The sequence below is a fragment of the Tachypleus tridentatus genome, chromosome 13 (assembly GCF_004210375.1).
Source record: "Tachypleus tridentatus isolate NWPU-2018 chromosome 13, ASM421037v1, whole genome shotgun sequence".
NCBI classification, from domain to species: domain Eukaryota; kingdom Metazoa; phylum Arthropoda; class Merostomata; order Xiphosura; family Limulidae; genus Tachypleus; species Tachypleus tridentatus.
Window position 1 is genome coordinate 103439113 of NC_134837.1, and position 27148 is coordinate 103466260.

General features: G+C 33.9%; 1 protein-coding gene across 1 annotated transcript in view; it reads left to right on the top strand.

Annotated features, from left to right (window-relative positions):
- The window catches only part of LOC143236961 (uncharacterized), a 98736-nt gene that overhangs the window by 49719 nt on the left and 21869 nt on the right, over positions 1 to 27148 (top strand). Inside the window, 16 exon segments of the mRNA XM_076475699.1 lie at positions 1218 to 1287; positions 1689 to 1849; positions 2244 to 2352; positions 2551 to 2682; positions 3123 to 3343; positions 4196 to 4310; positions 5239 to 5394; positions 5640 to 5788; positions 6938 to 7082; positions 7548 to 7760; positions 8558 to 8764; positions 10903 to 11007; positions 14024 to 14176; positions 14658 to 14825; positions 15416 to 15709; positions 16911 to 17123. Of these exon segments, the coding sequence (XP_076331814.1) occupies positions 1218 to 1287; positions 1689 to 1849; positions 2244 to 2352; positions 2551 to 2682; positions 3123 to 3343; positions 4196 to 4310; positions 5239 to 5394; positions 5640 to 5788; positions 6938 to 7082; positions 7548 to 7760; positions 8558 to 8764; positions 10903 to 11007; positions 14024 to 14176; positions 14658 to 14825; positions 15416 to 15709; positions 16911 to 17123 (2611 nt within the window).

Genomic DNA, 27148 nt, shown 5'->3' on the forward strand with positions numbered 1-27148 from the left:
CATTTAGAAAGTGTATTCAAGTTGAATTCATTATGATATTATTTCAAGTAAAACAACTTTCATCTGTTTTTTAAATATTTTTATAAAAGATAATTCCTGATTCATTCCATTATTTGTGAAATAATTTATAGTTTAGTTGGAGCATATATATCTCAGTAATTATTTAATTTATATTTTTTTCATAAAGCACTTGTTTGTGTTTATTTTAAAATGAACTGCCAAAATTAAGATTTTTCTTAGCCTTTTATGTAAATTTAAGTACTATGTATAATTAGTGTTTATATTCTAGTATTGTATGAGTGATGTATAATCAATAATGAATGTTGTCATGTAGGATTTTGGTGCATTGTTTATCATTAAACTCCTTCCATGTACTCTTAAGAAAAAAAAAAAAAAACTCAAAGCACTGAAATTAATGTACATAATGTTTAACATGACTTTTATATATATTTTGGTACTGTTTTATATTTTACTATGCTGCATAGTTTTAGAGGGAAAGCATCACTATAGTATTACTATAAGTGCTACATAAATTCTGTGTAAATGAGATTCATTTTAAATAAGGCCATCTAATAAATTCCGTTTTTATCCTTATTTCCAAAAGATAATTTAAACTGTTAATTTATTATCAAATTGAATACTGTAAAAATTAACTATTTTAAACACAGTCTCAAAATGGGCTATGTGCATGCTGCCCACTGCATGAATTAAACCCATATTTGTAGTTATAAGCCCTCATGCTGACTTTTGATCCACCATGAGGTGCAAAAATTAAGATTTTGAAGTAATAGAATTTGTGTATCAGGTATTATGGAAAATAATGCCTGAGATGACACGAATAATGCATCAGTAGATGATGCTGTAAATCTATATTGGTCCTGTATAAAATCATTTAATCAACTTGAATTATGCTTAATTATTTTTCATATATTGTATACTAATTGATAATTTCTAGTAACAAAGGAATCCTGCTGTGTAAGACTTGATGTCTCTTAAACAATTGATATCAAAAGAATTTTATATAAAATTATGTATACAGCATAACCAAATAAACTTAGAGAGTTCTGGTATTCACCAAAAGACCTGATTAGTAATGCCATATAAAAATTAAAAAGAAGTTGTAATACTGGTATACATTTTTCTTTATTGAAACTGCTAGTTGGTCAATAAAGGATGTGTGTGTTGTGGTTGAATCACTATTTCTGTATAACCTCTAGGTATGAACTATTAACACCAAATGTTATTCCAAAAGGCTTTATGGATGGCAAACTAGCATCTGAAAAAATGGTAAGATACCCTTTCTTGGTATGGAATACAAGTGATAAAGTAATAGTGAGGATGGCTTATGAATTTAAGTTTATATGGAAAAATAAAATTTATTTCAATATGAAAAGTATAGTGAATTAAATTTACAAATTAAGATAAACACTTTTGTAATGCATTTTTATTGTAGTTTTGTAAATCTGAGATTTAGATCTTTCATCACTAATCTGCACATTTGAACTTGTTTCATTATTTAGTGTTCCTTCTTTTAAAATTGGCACATTAGTGTAAATAAATTCTTGCATCTTTAAATGTAAAACCTTAATCTCATAGTTTATTTTGCTTCTTAACTACAGATAATTTTGGTTTTCTTTTATACTGAATAAAACATATACTGCCCAGTTATACTCTTTTTCTATTTTTAGATTCATGCACTTGACCTTGACCCAAACCTTTACAGAATTGGTCAAGGTAAGATTTTCTTTCGAGCGGGTGTTCTGGCACATTTAGAAGAAGAACGAGACATGAAGATATCTGATCTTCTGATTCAGTTCCAGTCCTTTTGTCGAGGATACTTAGCAAGAATGTAATTGTGCTTTGTCTTAATTCAAACATTGTTGCATTACTTTCAAGATATTCTTGCATTAAAGAAAAATGGTTTTGCAAAATATATGTTAATTTTTGTGCATTGATTAAATTTAACACCTAATAAAAAAAAATTGATAAAGATAGTATATTTCAGAGCAACATAAAGTTAGAAATAATCTATAAATAAAAGTTTTGTTTGCTTGTTTTTAAAAACTGAGTTTTTGTACAACATTTCATAAAATGTTTAATGGCCACTATGATTATGAAGCATATATTGTGAAACACAATAAATCATGAGAAGCTTCCTACTATTGCAAATATTAAACATTTTGACAACAAAGTTTCTACAAAAATTGATGGTAATGTTTTGATTTTATCTAAAAACTTATCAGAAATTATCAAAAACGATTGCAACAGCTGAATGCTATCAGGATCTTGCAGAGAAATTGTAATTCCTACTTGAAACTGAGGGACTGGTCCTGGTGGAGGTTGTACATCAAGGTTTGTTTTGTTTGCATTATACTTATTACTAACTGGTTAATAAAAAACAAAATGGTCATAGTTTTCGTACCTAATGTAAACTGTTATATCTTCTAAAAGTGAAGCTTAGCCTCACCCATTTTCAGTTCAATTCTAAAGTAATGTTTTTAATCAAGACCTACTTACTCATTCATATTGTTAATTTATTTTATAAATAAGGTAAAACCTCTCCTGCAAGTCACTAAACAAGAAGAAAAGTTAAGTGCAAAGGAAGAGGAACTTCGAACTGTCAAAGAGAGGATGCATAGAGCCGAGCAGCAGGTCGCAGAGCTTGATCAGAAGTTTCAACAAGTGAGTAGCGAGACAGTGTGTAGCCCTTTTGAGATGATTGATTTAAAAACATTTAAAAAAAGGCATGAAACTAATGACTTATAAATGATGTTAGAAAAGTATGGTATTCTAATAAGTGCTAATTTTAATGATTGCACTTCGTTAATGCTAGATTTGAACCTGTGATTGCTGGTATTCAAATGAATGTTCTACAAATCGGCTAAAAGGTTAACCCATACTTTCTTGTAACACTTTGTAACAACTCAAAATGCAACATTCTTCTTGTACACAAGACCCAATCCTTGAGCTACAATATTACCACAGTAATAAACATAAATGCTTAAATATTGCGTGTTTTTACATTTTCCTTATGCAAGTAATTTGTATAATAATTTTTATGTAGAAGAAAGATTTACATAACTTGTACCAGAATCAGTATTAATAACGAGATTATTTTAAAGCTGGTAGTTGATAAGAATATGCTGACTGAGCAACTACAGGCAGAAATTGAACTCTGTGCCGAGGCTGAGGAGAGTCGACTTCGTCTCATGGAAAGGAAACAAGAACTAGAAGAAATTCTACATGAACTTGAAGCACGTATTGAAGAAGAGGAGAATAACAACTTAAACCTAACAGCTGATAAAAAGAAAATGCAGATACTCATTCAAGATCTAGAAGAACAGTAAGATTTTGTGTTTTCTTGAAAATGTTTTATTTTAATTCATTTTATGTGGCTTTCCAAATGTTAGAAATTTTTATCTAATAATACAATTATGTTATGGAACCTGAGTATTTTGAAAAATTTTGATTTTATCACTTCTAAAAGAGATGAATACAAGCCTGAAAAAAGGTAGGGTTTATTTTAAGAACCATGATTAATGTTTTAACATGTTACTTTATAATATCATGTGTAATTTTGGGATCACTGAAAACTGCATAACTAAGCAACAAAAACTAGAAAATAGAAGATACTGAAAAATATTACTTGTTGAATGGGTAGATCTTTTTCATATGTAAGTTATGGTAGACTATTTTCAAACTTTTATGCTACATTTACAAATTTTTTTTGTTTTGTTTTGTTTTCTTTAGTGGTGCTGTTTGTAAACTAACGTAATTTCTTAAAAACCTAGAAAATTAACTTGACAATTATTACAAACCTTAAAGAGGGTAAAAGTTGTGTTTTAAAGAATGTGATACATTGAGGGAAACAAAATATGAAAATCAGTATTAAAGGACCATTACTCAAACACTTAAAAAGAAGCAAAATGATACTCATTACATGTCATAGTTTTGAACTTGTATTAGATACAAATCTAAGGTTACAAATTGCATACAGACCCGTGAAGTTTGCTGATTTAGTTATCTGAATGTTCACTGTTTCTGCTACATGGTTTCTTAGTGGGTGAGCATTGTTCCAGTATTTTTGTTATCAATTAAAAAAAAAAAAACTTTTTTATGTAATTTCTTTCTTCATGAATTATCAAACTTTGTTTTGTAAAATATTGATTTCTTTGTGCATTGCTACAAAAACTAGGTTAGAAGAGGAAGAAGGTGCTCGCCAGAAGATACAACTAGAAAAATCTAGTCTTGAAACCAAGTTAAAGAAGCTTGAAGAAGACTATGCTGTAATGGAGGACACAAACCAGAAGGTTTGTTTCATGTGTTTTTGTATTTATCATGCAGTAAATGAATAATGTAAATTAAGTAATTTAATACCAGAACATGAGAACTGGGGTTCCATCCACATCTCTAGGGAGAAGTGCTGTACCATTGTGACTCATCATTCTTATTAAATTTTTTTTATTATTATTAATATTTTTTTGACAAAATTAATAATGTTGCTTAAATTTATTTATTTCATTTCACGATGTTTTTATTTATAAAACTTGCTTGACTTAGTCTGTGTATATGAATATGAAATATTACAAAAAGTTCACTTTTATATCTGAAAATCATTTTTGATTATATATATCCATAGTTTGAATTCATTCCACTTTCTTTCATTAGAAAGTTTAAGAGTCAATATTGACAGATTGTTCAAACACTTTTTGTACATTGATTTCCAGTGGCACAGCAGTACGTCTGTCAACTTATAACACTGAAAAATGGGTTTCAACACCAGTGGTTGGCACAGCACAGATATACTATTTGCATAGCTTCGTGCTTAACTATAAAGAAATATATATATCCAAATCAGTTTTCTTTCAAGGTAGTTGAACAATTTCATTTTTAGAAAACCATGCCAATTAATCATATCCATATCAGTTCTTTAAATGAATGTTAAAGAAATTCTTATATGAACATACAGTGTAACATATAAATACAATGTCTTTCACAAGTGATAACACATAAAATTAATTGGAATGGGAAAAAGTAAAAAATACAGGGTGTTTAGAAAGTCACTGTGTGCTTGTATGTTTATTAACAGACAAAACTGCACAGTGATTTTCCAAACACCCTGTATAACTTATGATAAACATCATCAGTGATAAAATAAACAATGAATAGTTCATTAAATCCACTCCATTAATAATGTTTTCAGAATTATTTTTTAAACATTTTTGTTGGATATTTCAGCTTGTCAAAGAGAAGAAAATTCTTGAGGAACATAAGGCAGATTTAGCTCAAGTTCTAGTTGAAGAAGAAGAAAAATGTAAACATTTAGGGAAACTGAAAACCAAGTATGAATCCAGCATCTCTGAACTTGAACAACGTCTTCACAAAGAACAACATGTGAGACATCTATTTTTAATAATGTATCTCACATTTATTACACATATACATTCATAGATTGGTACTTGTGTTTGTTTCGTAAGTTTTATTTAAACTGAAGGTGGTTCATATTACATTGATGCTTTAGCTTCTGTATCTTCTTAATTATATATTTAGTTATTTTAAATTTTTGTTTTCCTTTAACAGAATATATACACATCAATTAAATGTTCTTACAAAGCACATACAACTGAAACTTTTATTAGGTAAAACAAGAAATGGAACGAGTTAAAAGAAGATTGGACACAGAGCTCTCTGATGTCAAGGAACAACTGAATGAAAAAAAAATTGAGGTTGAAGAAATACTGAATCAACTTGCCAAGAGAGAGGATGAACTGAATCAGTCTCTTGTTCGGTGTGAAAAATTTAAATTACATACTTTGTTATAAACATAAATTAAAATTTGGTTTATAACTTTCAAAGTAGAAAAACACAAGCTGTGTAATAGTTATTCACTACTACAATCAAAACTAAACAAATTGTCAGTGTTGTAAAACTAGCTTATAATAACAAACAAATCCAGACAATTATTATTATATTAATTCTCCACTACAACAGTCAAAACTAACAATTTGTGCTTAAGCTAAGATTGTAACAAGTAGGTATCAACTTCTTTTATAATTAGTACCTAGTGAGATCATATAGCCTATTAACTATGACAACAAAGACTAACAACTGTCATGGCTCTAGTGCTGATCTATTTCAACAAACAAAGTTGAGTTGAAGAGTTACAATTGCCATTGTGATAATACACAACAATGAACAAACCAGTTACTACAATTGTTAAATTTATCCAAGTAAATAAACCTAAACAATTGTTACTGTTTTGACACTTATCTGTTACAACAAGTATAGCCAATGATCACTGTTCTAGTTCTTTCTTGGCAAGATAATGTAGTCATTTATCACTGTTCTAACACTAAACTCCTACAGCAAGAAATCCTAAATATTTATCACTCTTCCAATTTTATGCATTACAAAACAACTCTATATAGTTTTTACTGTTCAAATAACTACACGACAACAAACAAATTTAAAACCGTTACCATTGTTCAAGTACCTAACCACTATAACAAATAAGGCTAAGCAACTAGATGTACATCACCAAAGTGTTTTTTTTTTTTGGGGGGGGGGTAAATAAAGCCAAAATTAAGAGTAACAAATATTTTTATTTATTGCTTTTGAGGTTCATATTTCATGCTATGTTGTAGCCTACAGAACGCATAATTTTTTTACCTATACCTTTTTTAGGTGATGTATTTTAAAGCTTAATAGTTTAATGGATTTCAGATGTTAAGCATATTTTATATTTAGATGTAACTAATTTACATACATGCAAGGTAGGTTTTGCAGTGTCTAATTTTATACTGTATTGCATATATTGTATCTCTAACTTTTGTTTATTTTTCTGTTAAGTGGGTCTAGCATATGCAAGTTTATATGTTTGTCAATTATGATGAAACATATCATGCATTTAGATATGACATACATTGTTTGTGTGTAGGTGTGATGAAGAAGCCGCAGCCAAGGCTCAATCACAAAAGACTCTTCGTGAGGTTGAGAATCAACTGTTAGAAGTGCAAGAAGATCTGGAAGTTGAGAAGGGAACAAGAGCAAAAGCAGAAAAAGAGAAGAGAGATCTGAATGAGGTATTCATTTTGGTTAACATTTTTTGAAATATTCTTGCTAAATTTTGAAGGGTTATTGAATGAATTTCAAGTATTTTAATTGAAAAACGTTTTTGCAACTACCACATACAATTCTTTCAATTGTATTTATTTAGTACTTAAAATATATGTAATTATCTGTATTCTAAGGATTTCTGTGGTCATAGTAATGGCTGTTCATTGAGTCTTTCATTGTAAAGTGTTTTGATAAATGTTGTAGTAAACTTAACATTGTACAACTTGTAGCTGGTTAAAACAGAATTTATATATTCCATGTTACTATGAACAATAAGTAAAATACAATCCAGGCTTTCAGCAGTAATATTTTCTTGATAAGAGATCACTGCTGTAATAACTACTGCCTAAACAGTTTAACATGTGTTTTTTAACCTTTTGTGTAACATAGCCTTATTCTTACGTTTTGTTTCATTTTCTGTAATTTTTAAGGAACTAGAAGCTTTGAAGAATGAACTGCTAGATTCTCTTGATACAACTGCTGCTCAGCAAGAGCTTCAAACTAAGAGAGATCAAGAGCTAGTAATGCTGAAGAAAACCCTTGAAGAAGAGGGAATTTCTCATGCCAATCAAATTGCTGAACTTCGTCAAAAACATAGCCAAGTGATCCAGGAACTTAGTGACCAGCTAGAGATGGCCAAAAAGGTAAAATATCTGTTATATTGGAACATATCTATCTTGAATGTGTGTGTGTGTTTGTCGTGCACACACACACACACACACACACACACACACAAAATGATAGTCATTCATAGCATTTTGGATCTTCTGCTGTGTAATTTACTTCTAATTAAAGTTTAACAAGTAATCATTATGGGTCTTATCATTTATTAATTATTAGTTTACTCACCTTGAATCATTTTATATGTAATTTACTGTAAGCCATTAGATTTTCTAATATGTACAATGCAACTAACTGTCACCTGAAGCAATGAGTATTTTTTTGAGTTATTGATAATGATCTTGTATGATATAAGAACCTCCTGAATTTTACAGTACAATTATTTACATCAGTAATAAATGTGATCATCCTTGTGTATTTTGTCTTACTAATCATTTGGCATGGATCTTCTGATGTGTAACATACTTGTGACTACACCAGAATAATTCTTGGTCGTCTCATCTTCCTGCATCCTCTGGGGGGTGAGATAGGTCTTATCAAATGTTTTGTGTTAAGAGCCATTTTGGCCTGTGTTATATGAGCCTTTATGGTTCATACAAAAGGTTGCATTTTGATCTTTTCATAGGCTGATATATTTTTGTAGACAACCAGTGATAATTTGTTGTCCTTTAATTTGTTCTCTTTGTGTCTATATGAAGGTGATGTAATTAAGAAAATTGTTTAAAATTTACAATTTACCTCTGAATTATTTATAAGAGAAAGATTAGATAATATATAAAACATTGAAAGCTGAGTATAATTTAACCTGTATTTTTTGTAGACAAAATCTGGTCTGGAAAAGATAAAAGCTAACTTAGAAGTAGAGAACTCAAATATTACTAGTGAGTTAAAAACTTTATCAGCTGCTCGACAAGATTCAGAACGAAAGAAGAAACAACTGGAAAACCATTTGCAAGAAATGATAATGACACTAGCAGATATGGATCAAAGCAAAGCTGATGCTATTGAGCGTGTTCAAAAACTTCAAGTAAGACCACTCCTTAAATCAGTAGCAAAATGGTGTTATTGAAGTACATTCATAAACATCTTAAGACAGTAAAGGTGGCTAAACACAGATTTTAATATTTGTAGGATTGAATTTTATTGAAAATTGCAAGGGTATAAAAACTGCTGCTTTAGAGAATATTGAAAATTATTATTTTTTTCACAATAGTACTAAATTGTGTTTGGTAAAGTTCTACATAAACGAGCTATTTTAATGTGACCTTTTAAAACTATGAAACTTAGTTTTCTTTGCTTATTTATAGAACTGTATCTTTATTTATCTATTAGACATTAGTCCCCCCCATTTTACAACTTATCCATGTAAAAATGTATCAAAATTAAGAAAAATTACTCTCAGGAAAAACAGGAGAATGCATAAAATTTAATCCAAAACTAGGGTTTAAGGTTAACTCTAGACCCTGGCCATAATGGGTGATTTGTGATGCACATATCCTCACTTTGATTCTTGAAATAAACCATGTCCTTTCCAATATTAATTCACCTTCTACATCTCTGAATCTAGAAAGAGAGCTACAAGTTGAAGTCTGTAGTATTTGAGATGTGTTGTGAGATTTGCAGATTACTTTACCTTTATACTTGTTTTTTTTCATGGAATCAAAATTTTAGTTGTTCAAAACAAACAACACGAGCACATGTAAATTTGTCACAAAATCACTTTAGAGTTTATGAGTAAAGGTCAAGCTTTGTTGAACTTGTACATAAAGATCTGAAAAGTTATATATTTATCAGTGTTATTGACAAATTTAAGATATTAAGTTTATAAAGATAAATTCTAAGCATCATTACATCAGCTACTTTATTTGGGTGTGGGTTTATAGAAAACAAACCCAGCATGGTTAGTTATAATTACTGAAGGCTATATTTTATCAAGTAGCATTCATTTATTTGTTAATTCAAAAACCATTGCTGTAGAGTGTCATATGAATAATGTAACCTAGAATCATTGTGGTTATCTAGTAATACATATTCCAATGTGGTACTTCCCTCATCTCACAAGATTAACTTTCCCTGTTTTATGCTGTCCTCTATATGTAAACTTCTTTTACATTGCATGCCACAAGCCTTCTGCACTCTCCTGTTGGAATCAAAGATTCCAGCATGTCTTTCATACATCACCTTTCCACCAGCAAAAGAGCTGTACTATCACATAATGCATGTGATTCCATCCATCCATGCAATAGACTTCCCTCAGTTACAAGCTAGCACATTCCCAGGTCTCTGGCTCAGTGTTAATCCTGTGTCATGCCCCATGATTTTAGAGCTTGAATTGGACCAAGTATAATCCTATTGCTACTCTTTCACTGATGTCTGTACTCAGTGAAGAGGTTTTTGGATTAATTGATTTACCAAGGAAAGTCTGCTGCACCCCAGCTGTTCTGCATCATAGGACACATCTTCCATTACCCACTTCTGTGGGATTGAATTTCCATTTTTATCTGGCTGGAATCATTTTCTAACTTATGTGCTCTCTTCATTTTCTGTCAAGTTTGTTCCTAGGTGGTCATGGTGAGGAGATACCTAGTTCAGAGGTTGTGCAGTGATCCTCTTTCCAATTAACTCATCTGTTTCTTTCCTCTACAGAAGTATCCTTCAGAGGCTTTCTTGGGGTATATATGTTCTTCCCTCATGCTGGTTCCTCCTCCTTTTCAATGTGAGTTTTTAGCTAATCTTATGAGTAAATGGAAGTACTGTATTGGATGTTAGAATTTTTCTATACTGAAAATGTATTTTTAATAGGTACTTCCCTCCACTTGCACTTCTCACCCTGCTCCCTACAGTCTTCCAGTGCTTAGGTCTTCTGCTCGACTTTGAAATGATGGTTCAGTAGTGGCACATAGAGAAAGCAGCATGCATCATGTGATTGTAGTGCTGTCCTATTGATAATGCAGGATGATATGCATGAGAGATAATATTTGAATCTTTGATTCTAATTGGAGGTAACAAAAGGTTCATGGCATGAATTATAAAAAAAAAAATGCATATATAGGGTAGTACAAAATGGGAGAAAATACCTATTTGAAATATATTTTCATACAGGAAAATTAACTTTTATTGTTCATAGTGGCAACATTACTCAAGTAGCATTAAAATGTTTTTCAGTCTGAGCTTGAAGTTTCTAACAGCCAGCTAGAAGAAGTAGAAGCACAAGCTACACAAGCAACCAAAAATACTAGGGCTCTTGAAAATCAGTTGTCTGAAACTCAGGTATCTGAATTTTTTATTTTTATGCTCATGATGTAGAAACTTGAATATTTTCATTCACGTTTCTGAAAAGTAATTTTACAATATAATACTGGCAGTGAACAGTAACTTATCAAATGTTGACAAGTAGTAAAGTTATAACTAATATAATAAATTGAAAAAAAATCTGCATTCACTTGATTTTACCACAAGTGTTGCTAATCCATATCTCAACATAAAGCACAACATATTTCTTTAATTTCAGTCAGGCACAAAAAACGTTTTGATATTTTTATAACAAAATTTTAAAATTTATTAACATGATGTTGAATGAACATTTTAAATCCAATGTCCTCAGTATGTAATTCATATTTGAATACTGTGTTCATATAAATGAAGGTTTGAAAAGCTGTAGAAAAACACAGTAAAAAAACTTAAATTTAATTTTTTAAAGATTTTAGTATTAGCTTTTTTCGAAGGACAAGAGTCATAGTATAAATTAATGAGCAAACTATATTAAATGTGTATCGGATCTATAAAAAATTAAATATGAAATGAATACTTTTTAACAATAAAAGCTTTGTCATTCAATAGTGCTGCTATGTGATTAACCATTTGGATTACACATATATGATACACGTCTTATATATAAACATGCACACATTTTAACTTGTAAAAGAGAAAAAAATGTATATTAAGATTTTGTGAAACATTTGGAACATATTTTATCAGATGTGTAAACAATTATATCAAGTTAATGGGTGATATTTAATATGGATTAATATTTATATTAAGCTTATAACATTTATCTGGCTCTTTTGGATTTGAGTCTAGCAAACTGAGAATGGAGAATTAAACTTGGAATATGCTGTTAGCTTCAGCTTGTTGGAAATCTTTATTAAAGTTAAATATAAGAGTTATGAGGATTAATCACAGGTAATTAAAATATTTAGAATTTTCATGAGCAAAACTAATTCTTTAACTAATATTTTGATTAAATGCCTTTCATTGCTGTATAGGTTTATGTAAGTATATGAAAATTATTTGTTCTTGGTTAGCCAACTATAAAGTAGAGTTGGGTAACAATATATATTACTTAGTACAGATAGTTATTTGGTATTTATATACTAGTTAACTTTAATAGTTGTGTACTTTTGACAGAGTTGAGGTTTTAATTTTGACTTATACTTTCTAATTACTCGTTAGCCTTACATTACTTATATACATACACTACTGACCAAAATCTTAAGGCCAATGAACATAAAGAAAAAATATGCGTTTTGCATTGTTAGACTCAACCACTTACTTGAGTAGAGCTTCAAAAGATAAAAATAAGAAAAGGGAATATAAAAATAAAAATCTTTTTTAGCATTTCATAGGGAAAATGTGAACACTATGAAATTAGTTTAAATACTAGCTGGTCAAAAGTTTTTAAGACCATACTGAAACGAAGCGTTAATTGGTAAACATGTAACGAAATTTAGTCATTTGTGTTCAAGCATTAGCATTGTCAACATCTCCCACTGACATCTGTGTTACATTGGGTAAAAACATGGTAAAGGCTAAAAAGTTGACAGAGTTTGAATGGGGCAGAATTGTCGAGCTGCAAAAGCAAGGTCTCTCTCAACGTGCCATCGCTGGTGAGATTATGTGAAGCAGAACTGCTGTTACAAATTTCTTAAAAGATCCTGAGGGATGCAGAATAAGAATTTCAAGTGGTTAGCCCAAGAAAATTTCCCCAGCTTTGAGCAGGAGGATTCGACGGGTTGTCCAGCAAGACACCAGCTGATCGTTAAACCAGATTAAGGCTCTTACGGACACAGAATGCAGCTCAAAAACAATAAGATGGCATCTATGAGACAAAAGCTTTAAAAACCATAAACATCTTCAAAAGCCATGCCGCCTTCCATTCCTCGAAGCAGCTCAGTTAAACTTTACTGAGAAGCACCAAACATGGGATGTAGAAAAGTAGAAGGTTTTGTTCTCTGAGAAAAAGTTAACCTGGATGGTCCGGATGGCTTCCAATGTTACTGGCACGATATGGATATCCCACTGGAGACATTTTCTACACGACAGTGGAAGAGATTCTACCATGATCTGGGGTGCTTTCTCCTTCCATGGAACAATGGTGCTTCAGATTATACAGGGGCGTCAAACAGCAGCTGGCTACATTGGCATATTGGAAAGAGAATCCTTATTGACTGAAGGCCCTCGCTTATGTGGAAATGACTGGATCTTTTAGCAGAACAATGCTGGAAGGACAAAGGACTTTTTTCATCCCAAATAACATGTTCACTCAAACTGAACCTCGAAAATGTTTAGAAGTGGAAGGCAAGGGAAGTCTATAGAAATGGACGTCAATTCCAAACAGTGCATGATCTTCGTGAAACCATCTTCACCACTTGGAATAACATTCCAACCAGCCTTCTGCAAATGCCTATATTGACCATGCCAAAGTGAATGTTTGCAGTTATTCGCAATGACGGCCATGCAACTCACTACTGAGACCTCTTGTTGAGCATTTCCTAACCTGTTTAGGACTTTTTTTTGGTATGGTCTTAAACTTTTGACCAGCTAGTATTTAGGCTAATTTCATAGTGTTCATATTTTCCCTATTAAATGCTAAAATAGTTTTAATTTTATTTTCCCTTTTCTTATTTTCATCTTTCGAAGCTCTACTCAAATAAGTGGTTGAGTCTAACAATGCAAAATGCATATTTTTGTCTTTATGTTCATTGGCCGTAAGATTTTGGCCAACAGTGTGCATGTGTGTGTGTGTGTTGATCATCAAGTAGTATAGACTACCTACTTGGAAAAATTTGAATAAGCAACAAAATATCAGTTTAATTTCACATTTCATCAGAAGCAACTACTTGCAGAAATTTCACAGACCTGCTGAAAATCTTAGAAAATGAATCCAAATGTTGTTACTTTCCCACATAAGTTAGGCAGTCCATAATACTCATCATCAGTTGAATTCCACATGTACACTTTGTCTCCAAACTGAACTTTTGTACGTTTTAAATGACTTTTGCTTCAGGAAATTCTCCAAGAAGAAACCAGACAAAAGCTGGCCTTTAGTTCAAAACTTCGACAGTTGGAGAATGACTGTGAAAACCTACGTGAGCAACTAGAAAATGAAGAAGAAACCAAAAAGAACTTGGAGAAGCATGTTTTATATTTAACTACTCAAGTATGCTTTCTTTGCTTTTATACATTCTAAAAATGAAATAAATATCAACTTAATTGACTAATATATATGAACTGAAATAAGGGTAAGTATTTAAAGATACTGAATGATAATTCTTAACAATATAGCTGGTAAACAAGAAAGGATGTATTTCCCTGCTTATAAAATATGTTAATTTAAGTAATATTTCAGGGTTACAAAAACTTACGCTTGTAGATAAAACCCATTAGTCAGTGTTATTAAAAAAACAAAATATACAAACATGAAGAGTTAGTTGTAATAAGTTACAAAATTCCATCCACTACAACACACAAATTAGGTGATTATTGACTATAGTATAATTCATGACAACCATTATTTATATCAATGTTTGTTTTATGTCTTCAAGTCATAGCTTTTTTATGGTAAAAAACCAAATGTGTTTAAATTGGTTTATCAAAATAATGGAAGATATCAATGTTTTTTAATTGATCAATCACAATAGATACATGAGTTAAAAAAGAAAGTTGATGAAAGTGATGAACAAAGTGGTGTTTTAGAAGAACAGAAGAAAAAGTTAGTGAGAGATTTGGAATCATTACATCATCAGTTAGAAGAGGTCCAAGCATCTAATGATAAACTCGAGAAATCAAAGAAAAATCTCCAGTCAGAGGTGAGAGCATATTGACTTTCATATATGAAATCTATTATTAATAAATTGAATTTTGAAGATTCTTTCATACAAGCATTTATGCAAAGGCGTATACAAAAATAAAAAGGCTCCATACCCAGAGATATATATATAGTTATAAATTTAATAATGTACACACTAATGACTCGGACAATTTTTTACTTCTGTCAACCGAAACAGTATCTTTTAAGTAATCTAAATTTAAACTAAGAATTGATTTTGCACATTGTTTCAAAATGATAAGTGAAAATAAGTAACTAGAGTAACTTTTAACCACCTATAAATTACAATAATATATTTTTAATAAATTCATTAACCATTAGATATCTTAAAGATGAATAATAAATAAACAAAATATTTAAGAAATCACTTTTAATTGAGAAATGCTGAAAGATATTTAGTTAAATTATTGTAGATATGCTCAGAGCTGTGTAATTTAAACCATCCATAATTTTAAAAAATATATTTCTGAACTTTATGATCTGAAAATTAATCAAATAATGTTCTTGTCTTTATCTTATTGGCAAATAAAACATTTTTTTTTTTTTTGCTCCGTGTTTTACCCTGTTTAGTTGGAAGATTTAAATGTTGAAACAGAAGGTTATCGAGGGAAGGTAGCTGAACTTGAGAAAAAGCAACGCAAGTTTGATCAGTTGCTTGCTGAAGAAAAAGCAGTATCTGAAAGGATGAATCAGGAAAAAGAAAATGCTGAACGTGAAATCAGAGAAAAGGAAACTAAAATTTTGTCTCTCATTCGAGAGCTGGATGACAAAAATGATCAGCTGGAAGAGCTTGAGCGAGTTCGCCGGGCACTCCAGTCAGAACTGGATGAACTGATCAACACACAGGGAACAGCAGACAAAAATGTAACTTTTTATTCTGTTAAAGTAATAAGAACATATCTTGACAGAGCATAAAGATACATTTTTCTATTAACCTTATTTGGATAGAATATAATACCAGACAAAACAAAATGAGAAAATATTTAACCTTTTGAGAGATTATTTTTGTCATAATACCTTATCAGGACTTAAACTGATTTTGGAATTTAAAAAAAAATTGAAATTAAATCCCTATTTCAAGGTGCTCAAAATAAGATTCTTAAAGATAGTCCTTAAGCATATGATAGGAATAACATTTGGACTATGACATCCTGCTTTTTTATTAAACTGAAAATATTAAGCTCTGAAGACTGACACAAAGTTTTTGTATAATTGTTTGTTACTTAAATTTTCACAAAGCTGCAAAAGGGCTATCTGCTTTATCCATCTATAATTTTGAACTGATAGACTAGAAGAAAGGTAGCTAGAGAAGAGCACCTACCACCAACTCCTTGAGCATCACAGTTATATTGAACATAATGGCCTAAAATGCGCGTTGTGATATATTTATGCAACTGTACACAAACTATTGACCTTCAGATTCAAAGTCCATCATACTAACCATCAAACTATGCTCAACATCACAAGGTCTTTGAAAATTAGTTCTTTTAATTTAAGAAGAACAAAATTAAGAGATTATTACAATTTCACATCTAAAACTTTTACAAGAAAATTCATAAACAACAATAAAAACAAAACACAGTAATCTTAATGCCAAATCATTTTGAGTACTAATTCCATGTCATACAGCTCAACTGAAATCTCTTCCAGCAAAATATTTTGTCTTTGGCATGCATAATACTATCTACTATGTAAACATTTTCCAAAATAAACTAAAAACATTAGAATAATTGTTTACTATGTTTACCTACTTTATTTCTTTTCATTTCTGATTTAGAATTTATTATCTCAAAATTACATTTATAGTGAGAAAACTCAGTAGTGTTTAATTTGTATTGTTACTAAGACAAACATTGTAACTATATATTGAATGTGAATAACAATGCATTAGAGCCAAAAAGTTGTTTCTTTAATAAAAGGATGAAAGCTAACATTTAATCAGTACATACTGATTCTTTACTGTGGTTATTACTTGGTGAACATTTGCATCTATTATTTGTGTTATTACTACAACTAGTTAATAGCATACAAAATAAGTCTGGCCTGTTGAAATTTACTTTCTAAGGTGCATGAACTTGAGTGGGCAAAGAAAACTTTAGAAAGTCAGCTAATTGAACAGAAAACACAGATTGAAGAGCTGGAGGATGAACTACAACTCACAGAAGATGCTAAACTGCGACTAGAAGTGAACATGCAAGCACTGAAGTCTCAGTCTGAACGAGAATTTCAATTAAAGGAAGAACAGGCAGAAGAAAAGAAGCGAGCCTTAGTCAAACAGGTAACAAAAAATTAATTTGAAGCAGATCTATTCGTTAATGAAATAATGGATATGTATTTATATTCCGACATGGTACATTAGCTCAGATCACATAAATACCTATTGTCATTCATTGATATTGCATCTACCACAAACCTTTTTAACTTCCTTTCATTGGAATTGACTGATTTCAGTGCATTTGATGCAAATCATCATATGCCAACACTCTACCAATAAGAGTGTGACATATTCTCATGACACATGAGACTCCTCCTATTCACTTCTTGTTTGGCAGTACTCATGTTCAGGCATGTTTGTTTTTTTTAGGCCTTTTTTTGTGTGAATTGTTTTCATGATTTTAATAGCTTAGTTCTGGAAGTGAGGTTTCTTCATTATTTTTTTCTTTACATTGAAGAAAGTTTGAACTGAACTTAATTTCAGTCTTTATTTTTTTATCATAATTACATATTTTACATCAAACACCTTTAACTGATCTGTGTATTTCAACAGTGCATTTTCAGGTTCATGTTCCCATGCGAAGTGTTATATCTCTAACACTATTTACCAAGGCTGCAGGTGGGGGAGATTTGTCATTGGATTTCTCTGCTATTATCCATCATGAAAGTGGTCATTATAGGGCTCAGCCTTATTCTCCTGAAGTTGCCCCACTAATTTTCCTGAACCATCTGAACTTGTTTGGCCTGATGAAGATTTAATACCTTTATTTATATCATTAGATTTTGCAATGATTTACCCTATCCCTCCTGGAGAATCAGGTAGGTTTAATATGGTATTTTTGGATATGATTTCTTAGATATGTGATGTTTTTTCCAGTTCCTCATTTTTCTGTGATTCCTTATTACATTGATGTTCACTCATTTGTCGTCTACTGCTCTCTCCCTTACGTACATGGTTTTACTGTTGTTGGATTTTCTGGGTCATGATATGACCTTGTCTTGGGTATGTTTACCACCTCTTTCTTTTTGGAATTGCCATATTTTTTGTGATATGTTATCAATAATATATGTGAGACTTTGGAACCTTGTGTGTAATCTATGTTGATGGACATGTTACTAATAGTACCAGAGACTAATAAGAGTTTTGGTCCAGTGTGAACTTGACTGTATGAGTTTGCTACTCTTTAGTAATCTCTCACTACAGATCCATGAGTTCTTTGGGTTTTGTCAGAGGGACTTGTTTTTCTATTTCTTTCCTCACCTTCTTTGTCTCTGGTACCCATTTTCTTCCCCAGGACTTGGGATTCTGCCACCAGCCAGAGTCAATATCAGGTAGTAAACAGTTTTCTTTGTCAATGGGCCATTTAACCTGTTCATCATCTTTCTCCAGGCTGTTTGTTTTTTTTCTCTTGCTAAATCAGAGACTGATAGCTTGTGCTTGGTTTGTCCCACCCAGTCTAATTTTCAATCTGTTGTTTTACTATGAAGCCAGTTCTCACTCTCAACTGGGCTTTTTTTCCAAATTTATAGATGATCAAAAGGAGTTTTGAGAATGCTTATTTGTATATCTTTGTCATCATTTTTGACCCTCTCTTTAGTGTATTCTCTATGGGGTGGTTTAAGTTTCTTGTACTTGCCTTTAATCCTGTTTATTTTGTCAGGCATTCAAATATTTGTTTTTCTATTTTTGGATGACCAGCTATTGTTAGCTCATTCCAAATGGGAATTTGGCTGTTACTCTTATCAGTTGCTTCTGGAGGTGGCTGTAAAGTGCTTGTTATTCAATTTGAAGTCCTTACTGCAACATATCCAATGTTGTGTCTTTTGGGTGTTTTTCTCCACCCATCTCAGTCGAACCTGCCCTTCTCATCTTTGATTTTGTTTGATGGGTTTTTAGCTCAATTACAGCTTGCAAAGTTTTATCTTATTTGAGAATGTGATTTTTCCATGGTCAGGCTGACATGAAGCTCCTTCTTGGACTCTTCATGACACGTTAAATCTCACAAGGGATCTTTTGTCAGCTCTTATTATTTTTCCTACCCTTGTTGACAGTCCGCATTGATGGTTAGATACAAGTTGTATGTTGATGGGTGATCTGTAAATCCAGATAAGGAGGAGAAAGCATTTCCAAAGGGGTGGCTTGGGTTTATTAACAGGAAGGTTCATGATTTTGTTGGCCAAGAGGTCTTATCATATTAACATCCTGGAACGTCTTACTATAAGTCATGCTTTGGTTCAGTTTCTCCATCTGGGCAGAAATTGTCTGGTGATGATTCATTCTGACTTTTTTTAATTTAATGCTTATCTCAATCACCAGGGCAACACCCATTTTTCATTTCTTTGTATTGATACATTGGATATTCTTTTATGGCTCACATGCTCGATATTTGTATTATTTCATATCATGTTTTGGGTGCTTTCTTTTTGTCTTGGGACAGATTCCTGTCCAGGCAACAACTTTCCAACGAAATGGTCTCTCAATCCTTTTGTTCTCTATTGGCTTTGACCTCAGTGGGGGAACTCCCCACATCAAAGCTTTTGCTAACTCCATTAACCATAACTTGCATTGGGTTTGTTCTCTGGTTCCTCATCTTCTTGCTCTGGCTATTGATGTTTTCAGCCAGGATTTATAAACACATGTGTCTGTCCTCACATTCTCCTTTTCTCTGGGAGTTTTGATCATCCTTGACACTGTGTTCAGTCCTTTTGAAAGCTCCTTCCTAGCCATCTCAGCTGTGACTTACAGGAATTCTCCAGTTCCAAGTTTTGACTCCATCCTAGGATTTCTTGTGGACCTTCCTGTCCATCATTTCCATGCGTGGTTTTTCTTCTGGTCCTTGATGAGGTGCACCAGCTTCTTCTGACAGTCAGCTTCTTTTCTGACTTGTTTCATTCACCATTCTTACAGGTTAATTTCTCGGTGTAAATGGAAAATTTTCCATCATTGGTTCATGCACTCAGGGCTTTCTCCTGATCAACCCACTGTTCTTCATCAAACAAATTTCTTCACTTGACTTTTGAATCAAAGGTCTTCTGTGTCCTCAGTCTTGGACTTTCAAGCATCTTTGTCCTACACCATATCCTTTTTTTCTGCAGGTATTTGCCTTTCCTAAACTTAACCTGTGAATGTATTTCTTTCAGATTTGTTATCCACCACAATGCATAGTCTCACATTGCATACATTTGAACCACTCTTCCAGTGCTCCTTGTTTCACCTTTCTTAATGTTATGCTTCCTTCTTCTGTTTATTTGTAGACATCAGTGGTTTTTTTATTTGCCATAAGGGTTTCACATACTCATCATATCTATTTCCTCACTCTTCAAGTGTTTGTGAGGATAGCTCTGCCATTTAGTTTCTTTTCTTTTCTCACCTTTATTCTTGTCCTCATCCCCCTCGGTATGAATTCCTGTACATGGTGAGGGGACCTCCCAGGGAAGGTTCTGTACTTTCAATTTACCTCATCTGGGATCAAAACATCCACCCATGTGTTTGCCAAGTATGGTGACCCATGAAGGGGAGAAAAGGATTCTGGTGTTTGAAGGGTCCAACCCAAACACACCACTTTGGCCTTGAATTCCTGCAGTTGAGCAGCTTTGGGATGGTCCTTTTGGGTCAATTGGCTGGTCCACTTGGGCTAGGGTCAATCAAGTACTAGTGTTGGATGTTCTCAACAGGTGTTGTGGACAATGTATGTGATGCTGATGTTTGGGAATAGTGCTCACGAAACTTTGACGTTGCTGCAGTGTCCTTGTTTGGCATTGCACTGCATCCTCTCATAGGGCTTCATGGTGGGTGGGGGTCAGTTGGCATCAAAATATTCCTTTTTTATGGATCCTCCAAATACAAACTCAACTAAAATAATGAAACAACAGTCCATGGGTAAATGACCATGTCTTGAAGATTCTGAGCAGCGATGTTTGTTTAAGATCTGTAACACCTGTACCTCGTTTTCTTGTACTGCATTTTCTTTCAGACAAACCTATAGGGCAAATGTCTCCCTTTTTCATTCAGAAGGGACTAGAGGGACTTGATGGCTCTCCAAAGTCAGTAAAGAAGCTTTGCTCTGGTGACATATTGGTGGAAACATTCTCATCTCAAGACAGTGAACTCCTTCTGCATTCAAAGCTGATTGGGATATACTTATTGAGGTTACATCTCATTCTACTTTGAATTCATCACAAGGAGTTATTGTTGTGAGGGATTTGAAAATGTTTGAAAGTTGAAGATTTTCGCAGGTTTCTCCACTCAAGGAGTTTCTGCAGTGAGGCATATCTCCACTTGCAAAGATGGAAATAGGATGCCGACCAATGTTCTCATTCTGACATTTACATCACTACGTCTAACTGCCACCATCAAGGAAAGTTATCTTAATTGCATGGTACTGCCATACATTCCAAACCCTCTCAGATGTTTCCAGTGTCAGCAGTTTCATCATTCAAAGATGTCATATCGTGGTTCCTTGACGTGTGCTCGTTGTGGTGGCAAGGACCACTATGCCTATGAGTGTTAAAATGGGCACTCATTGCATCAATTACAAAGGCTCTCACCTGTTCTACTTTCATTCATTCCCTAAATGACTGGAAGAAAAAGAGGTACATAATTTGAAAACGATTCAAAACATTATTTACCATGAGACTTGAAGGTTGCTGTCCACCAATTCATCTCAGATGTATGCTGCTGCACTTCATTCCACTACTACAGTGGGAGTGCAGACAGATCTCTGTGCCTCCAAAAAAATCGTTCTCCAAACAAATGAAAAGTCTTTTGACCTCCATGGTTAAAAAAGTTGATGAATCCACTTCAACACCCATCTCTGTCCATCACATACATTCCAGCAAGTTCCAAGATCCACTTTTTTTGGTTCCAGGTATGAGCATTTCCTTGTGTACATTTTCTCCTCCTATTATTAAGGTGCAAAACAATCTCTCGTTCACGTCCGCAGTCACTGGAATCCTCTTCCAACAGCAAAGACCTGCCCAATCGAACCAGGGCAGAATTCGTGGAGCTCAATAGACCCTCTCAAATAAAGACAGTAACGAAAAAAGACGTGGGCATAAACAGAAGCTTTTTCCACCCAGTTTGCCTACACATAAATAAAAATGGCCACCTTGATACAATGGAACTGTTGAAGTTAACATTCTAATCTGGATTACATCAAAACACTGATTGCTTCCTACCATCTTGTGTGTCTTTTCTTACAAAAAACATTTCTGAAACCTGCATGGAAGGGTGGAACTGTTGGTTGATCAGCATGTGCCCACCCTGTCTTTGCCACTTGACACACCCTTGGAGGTTACAGCCATCCATATTTTATGGGATCGTACCATCGCTGTTTGTTCTCTCTTCCTGTCGCCTGGAGAGACCTATGATCAGTCAGACCTTGGTGCTCTCATTGAACAGCTGCCATCTCCCTTTTTAATCCTGGAGAACTTTAATGGACATCATCCCCTATGGGGAAGTGCTGATATTGATAGGAGGAGTTGCTCCATAGAGTGTATGCTTCTGATCACAACCTCTCTCTTTTCAATAGCAGTTCTTCTACTTGTTTTCATGCACCAGGTCAGTCCTTTACTGCTATTGATCTCTCAACTTCCTCACTTTCACTATTCTCTCATTTTTCATGGAGGCTTGACAGTAATCCACGAGGCAGTGATCATTTTCCTATAATTTTGAGAGACTAGCTGTGGTTGATGCTACCTGACTTGCATGCCCCAGTGGAAGCTGGATCAAGCAAACTGGCCCTCTTTCACTGCTCTCACAGAACTTGATCCTGCCATCGTCTGTAAGCCATCAATAAATAACTGTGTGGCAGCAGTGACTGACTGTATTATACAAGCAACTGCTCAATGTATTCCTAAAACCTCAACACGTTTTCCATGATATCCTCATCTGTAGTTGAATCCTGTCTGCCATTGGCATGGAAGGCTCAAAAACTGGCCTGGGGTACTTTTCGTAGGTATCCCACATTCTCTCACCACATCACTTTCCAGCATACCAGTGCATAAGACATCAAAACCAGAAGGAATCTTGGATTAAGTTTACAGCCAGCATATCTTCTATCACAAATTCCAAAGTCATATAGGACAATATTCGAAAGGTTAGTGGGCAATATAATTCTATCCCCCTCTCGATCTTGCTCTCTGATGGCCAAGAAGTAGCTGATACCTGGCACATTGCTGATACCCTAGGTGAAAGCTTTTGCCAGCTATCTAGCACTTCTGCCTCTTCCTCCACCATCTTGGCCATCAAGACTTGGGCAGAGCAATCACCTCTTTCCTTTTGAGCTGATTGTCTCTATGACTATAATCATCCCTTTACAGTGGTGGAACTCAAACTGGCCCTTCATCAGTCTGGCAGTACATCAGTTGGACCTGATGATGTACACTACGAGATCCTGCAACATCTACCTCCTGCTTCTCTTGCAGTTCTACTGAATTGTTTTTAACTGGATCTGACAGGAGAATGTTTATTCTGATGCCTGGCATCAGGTTATTGTCCTACCTTTCTCTAAGCCTGGGAAGGATCCCAAGATTCCTTCAAACTACCGTCCAATTGCTTTGACGATCTGTCTCTGTAAGACCTTAGAGAGGATAGTTAATGCTCGTCTTGTTTGGTACCTCGAATCAAACAACCCTCTCTCGCCCACCCAGTGTGGGTTCCGATGACACAGCTCCACACTGGACCACCTGATTTGACTTGAACCATCAATCAGAGAAGCTTTTCTCAAATGACAACATGGAGGTATGGCATTTTGAAAGATATGGGTTATGTTGCCATTTGCCCATTTTTATTAATTTTTAATGTACAGGAGATTCTAAGTTCGTGTGGGTTCAACACCTTTCTGTTCTTTTCTACAGGAACTTGGATACCCTCAGGTCTGTTTAGGAATGTCACACATTTCAATGTAAAGATTAATGCCATCACTGAACTCTTACTCTTGCGAATGGACTTTAAAATCAACAACTTTCACATCTCATGTCAGTTGTCACACTTGAGGTATATTGTGCAGCAGCTACAGACTGCCTTCACATGTTTACTCAAGTGGACTATAGTAAAGGGTTTTAACGTCTCTCTCTCTAAAACCATTTGCATGCACATCTGCTGCCAATGGGGTATTCACCCTGATCATGAACTCTGTATCAGTGAAGTTGTGTTGCTTGTAATCCATGAAACAAATTTCATGGGGCTTAACTTTGAACATAAGCTGATCTTTATACCACACATCAAGTAGCTACAGGTCAAATGTACAAGAGCACTGAACATCCTCTATGCCCTCACTTCCACCACTTGGGGAGTGGATCGATGTTCTACGCTTTAGATATGTCGAGCTCTTATTCAGTCGAAACTTGACTATGGATCACTGGTCTATGGCTCTGCCAGGACCTTGGCCTTAAAAGATGCTGGACCCCATTCATCATCAAGGACTTTGGTTCTGGCTTTCCACATTTCCCATGTTCAGAGCTTATACATAGTTTCATGAACCTTCTTTGCATCTCTGTCATTTGCAACTTACCAAAGCATCCCACCTGGGGTTGTGTTTTCCTTCCTCGGTGGGCCATACTTTTTTAGAACAAACAATCTGCCATTGCTCCTTTCAGCCTTTGTATCCAGGTGCAGTTTGATGTATTGGGTCTCTTCTTGGATAACATTACATGTATTCACTGATCAGCTCATTCCACCGTGGCTTTTTAGTCCCCAAATGTGACCTATCTTTAAATCATTAGAGAAAATTGGACACTCCTGATTGGAAATACTGTCTGTTATTTGCTGAACGTCTTTAAAACTATCCTTCCATTCCATGGTTCTGCCATAGTTTGTTGTTTGGTGGTTGTGCACAGAATTCCATCTACAGCTTCTATGTTCCCTGCTGAACTGTATGCCATTTCTCTTGCTCTGGATTACATAGAAGCTAAGCACTATTTAAACTGCACTATTCATACTGACTCTTTTAGTTCTCTACTGGCCCTGGAATCACTTCACATTAATTCACTTCCTGTTCCCACAGATATTTAAAACCGACTGGCCTATTTCTCTTCAATGTCTACTTCTATCCAGTTTTACTGAATAGTGGGCCACGTTGGTATTCACGGGAATGAGCTTACCAACACTGTAGCTAAATCTATTTGCTATGGCAATATCACTGCACTGCCTATTCCATACATGGGACATAGTCCTATATTCAAGGCTCAGCTCCATGCCAGCTGGCAGTCGACATGGAGTGAGCAACATGAAAACAAGCTTTTCCAAATAAAACCCTATATTGGACTTTGGCCATCTTGATTCTGTAAGGATTGGAAAGAGGAAGTTGTTCTAACTAGACTATGCATTGGCCACAGTTTTTTAACTCATTGTTTTCTTTTATTTAGAACTGAAGCACCAATGTGTTGTCTGTATAACACTTAGGTTACAATAACCCACATTTTACTTTCTTGCCATCGTTATGACTCAATGATGGCACCATTTTAAACATGTTATGTCCCAAGGTTTGTCCACAACATTAGACAGTGTTATTGGTGATGGTGACATTGTTCACCTTGGAAATGTTTTTAGTTTTTTAATCTTTTCAGTGCTATTAAAGTTTCTTAATTTATACATTAGACATTTTTTAATGTGATTCCTTTTAAGAATCACAGTCCATCTTGTTCAGTTTGAAATTAGAAAATAGCCATAACGTCAAATAACTCGAAACCAGGATGGGAAAGGCCAACTTCAGGTGACTAATGCTGCTGTTTGAACTACCTATAAGTCATCCATGTGAGTTATTAAAATTTTGCTACAAGTTTTTTAAAACTTTTATTACTTTACTTTTTGAAAATGGCCATAATATCAAATAACTCAGAACCAGAACTGGAAAGGCCAACTTCAGGTGACTGATGGTGTTTTTTGTACCTTACCTGTTTGTCTGTCTTCCTGGTGAGTTATGATAATTGCAGTTATGCAATAGAAAGTCCTTTACAATTTGTATTACTGTAATTCTGTTAATGCTCTAGACTAGATGTAAACATTGGTTTTATGCTATTTATGTTTTAAACTTTTTGTTTTACCTTAATTTCTTTTTATGAATTTTACTAAATTTTCTTTAAATTTAACTTTTTACCAGATGTTTGGCGCAGATAGCCTAGCTCCTTTGTGCCATAAAACACCAACCAACCAACCTTGTCCTTATCTGGATATACTTCTATGCTCTGTATGTGCTCTCCTCTGTTATATTGCTTGTACAGAATCCTTCTGTGGTATTCGTTCCCACCTTTTTTTCCCTCTTTGGAGCTATCTTCTGTTCATTATCTTTCTCCTCTCACCTTCACCAATTAGATTTGGCTATCAGTTGGCTTCATCCTTTTTATTGTCTACATCTTGTACTTCATCCTGAGTGTCTTCTCATCTAATTCGACACCTTAACTTTGTCATCCCGTGAAGGTACATCTTCAATCTAGGTACATACGTAGACTACCAATGATACATTCACCTCTTACTATGTGCATCAAATCATGGTTAATTTCCTTTTCAAGTAATCTTCTGCCTGTAACTATCCAAATGCAGTGAGACTGAGTGGGTAATTTTTTTCTATTTTTTTCATTTTCAGGAGCACTTTTTCCTTTTTATTATTGCTTGTTATACAAGTACTATGGCCTAATGCCATTTAGGTGCTGCTGTGTGATGAGTGGTACCTGACCAAGTATTCTTTAACAGGTCAGATATTCACTGTAAGGTCATACAATGCACCCTGCAGAAATGGGGTGTTCCACAAGATTGCTTATGGATTTGTCCTCACAATGGAATTTTAACAAAATGTGCTCATCCCAGACCATACTCATCCATGGTGTACTTGAGTAAAACAGAAGGAAAAAGCTGCTCATCTTTGCCATGATTCATACTGAATAAATTGGTATTGTCTTCTTTTAAAAACAGATAGGGTTTTGTAGTCATCCATTGCACTGTATTGGATGTTATCATTCTTCGAGCATCTCCACCATGTTTTTCCACCTTTTCTTCTATTGCACTTTGGAAGTCATTACCACTTTACAGTTCCAAGCCATTGGGACAGTGGGCCATGGGTACATCCTCCTGAATGGGTTAATGTAACACAA